General features: G+C 39.6%; 1 protein-coding gene across 1 annotated transcript; it reads left to right on the forward strand.

The window, feature by feature from the left end:
* The first annotated feature begins 567 nt into the window (after positions 1-567).
* LOC124982915 (olfactory receptor 6C4-like) lies at positions 568-1548 on the forward strand. Its single transcript, XM_047549788.1, is given in 1 exon segment — positions 568-1548. A coding segment is annotated over 1 exon segment (981 nt).
* Positions 1549-1894: the final 346 nt, after the last annotated feature.

The following is a 1894-nucleotide window of genomic DNA, read 5'->3' on the forward strand; positions in this document are numbered from 1 at the left end:
GCCCATGGGAAGAAGTATTACCTGTTTCTGAAACATGGAAGTCAGATATTTGGATAGTGAGGAGATAGGGATTTACGACAGATATCCAGTGAAGCAAAAAGTATTGCAGAGATATCAAAGAAACAGGAAAGCACAGAAAACAGCATCAGATAGAGATATTTCTACCAAGAGCAATAAGTAGGGGAGATTATTAATAGAGTCAGAGGAAAGTGCTTTAAATATGGAGATTTCATAAACACTTTAAAAGGAAAGAATAGTTTCAAAAATGTATACTTCTGAAAACAAAAGTTTTGTATAATTATTCTATAATATGTTCTGTTAAATGTCTAGGAATAGTTAAATTTGAGGAATTACAAGACTCTTAGGAATAAGGTCACTTATGTAAAAGATATGGGGCTTCCATGGAACCAAGTGTAGCCCAGTAGTAGTACACTGATTTGGGCCAAGAGGATGGAAAGCAATGTATGACCTGATTTCTGTTGGTTAAAATTCTTACCTCCTCCTCTAAGGAATTCTTCAGTTTTCACCTTTCTCACCTTTCCCACTTTAGATCTGCTGAAGGTCAACATGAAAAACAGGTCCATGCTGACTGAGTTTATTCTACTGGGCCTCACGAGTCAACCTGAACTTCAGGTGGTATTGTTCATCTTTTTGTTTATCACCTACATGCTCAGTGTCCTAGGAAATCTAACTATCATCATCCTCACCTTACTAAATTCTCAACTCCAAACCCCCATGTATTTCTTCCTGCGGAATTTCTCCTTCTTAGAAATTTCCTTCACATCCATTTTTATTCCCAGATTTCTGACCAGCGTGACAACAGGAAATAAAGCCATCAGCTTTGCAGACTGCATCACTCAATATTTTTTTGCCATATTCCTGGGGGCAACAGAGTTTTACCTCCTGGCTTCCATGTCTTATGATCGCTATGTGGCCATCTGCAAACCCCTGCATTACCTGACCATCATGAGCAGCAGAGTCTGCACACAGCTTGTGCTCTGCTCCTGGCTGGGGGGACTCCTAGCTATCTTGCCGCCAATCATCTTGATGAGTCAGGTAGATTTCTGTGCCTCCAATGTGCTGAATCACTATTTCTGTGACTATGGGCCCCTCCTGGAACTTGCCTGCTCAGACACAAGCCTCCTAGAAAGGATGGTCATACTTATGGCTGTGGTAACTCTAGTGATTACTCTGGTGCTGGTGACATTTTCTTACACATACATCATCAGGACCATTCTGAAGATCCCTTCTGCCCAGCAAAGGACAAAGGCCTTTTCCACTTGCTCTTCCCACATGATCGTCATCTCCCTCTCTTATGGCAGCTGTATGTTCATGTACATTAATCCCTCTGTGAAAGAAGGAGGGGCTTTCAACAAAGGAATAGCTGTTCTCATTACTTCAGTCACCCCTGTGTTGAATCCCTTCATTTACACTCTAAGAAATCAACAAGTAAAGCAAGCCTTCAAGGACACTGTCAAAAAGATTGTAAAGTTTTAAGAAAAAAACAAAGAATTAAAAACATATTTCCACTTCATAAATATGTACTGAGAGTATTTAATTTTAAGTGCTGGACTGGCCCTTGAACACAAAAATATGGAAATCACATGTCTCAAGTCAAGGAATCCATAGTCCAGAGTAGAGGTAAGTTGTACAAACTATAAATTGATGGATGAATTTACAAAAAATAAAACCACATAGTAAGTGTTACTAGAAAAGGTTGAATGAGAATCCAGCAGAGAACAGTTGGGAAGAATTAACTCTTCTTTCCAGAAATGACTTGAAACTTAAGGAGCAAAACACTGCTTATGAAGGAGAAGTGGTTAAGAATTTGGAGTGACAAAGAAGGCCAGATGGTGAAGTGTGTAATTGCAAACTGAGGGGCAGGTTCAGTTTA

The sequence above is a fragment of the Sciurus carolinensis genome, chromosome 4, assembly GCF_902686445.1.
Source record: "Sciurus carolinensis chromosome 4, mSciCar1.2, whole genome shotgun sequence".
NCBI classification, from domain to species: Eukaryota; Metazoa; Chordata; class Mammalia; order Rodentia; family Sciuridae; genus Sciurus; species Sciurus carolinensis.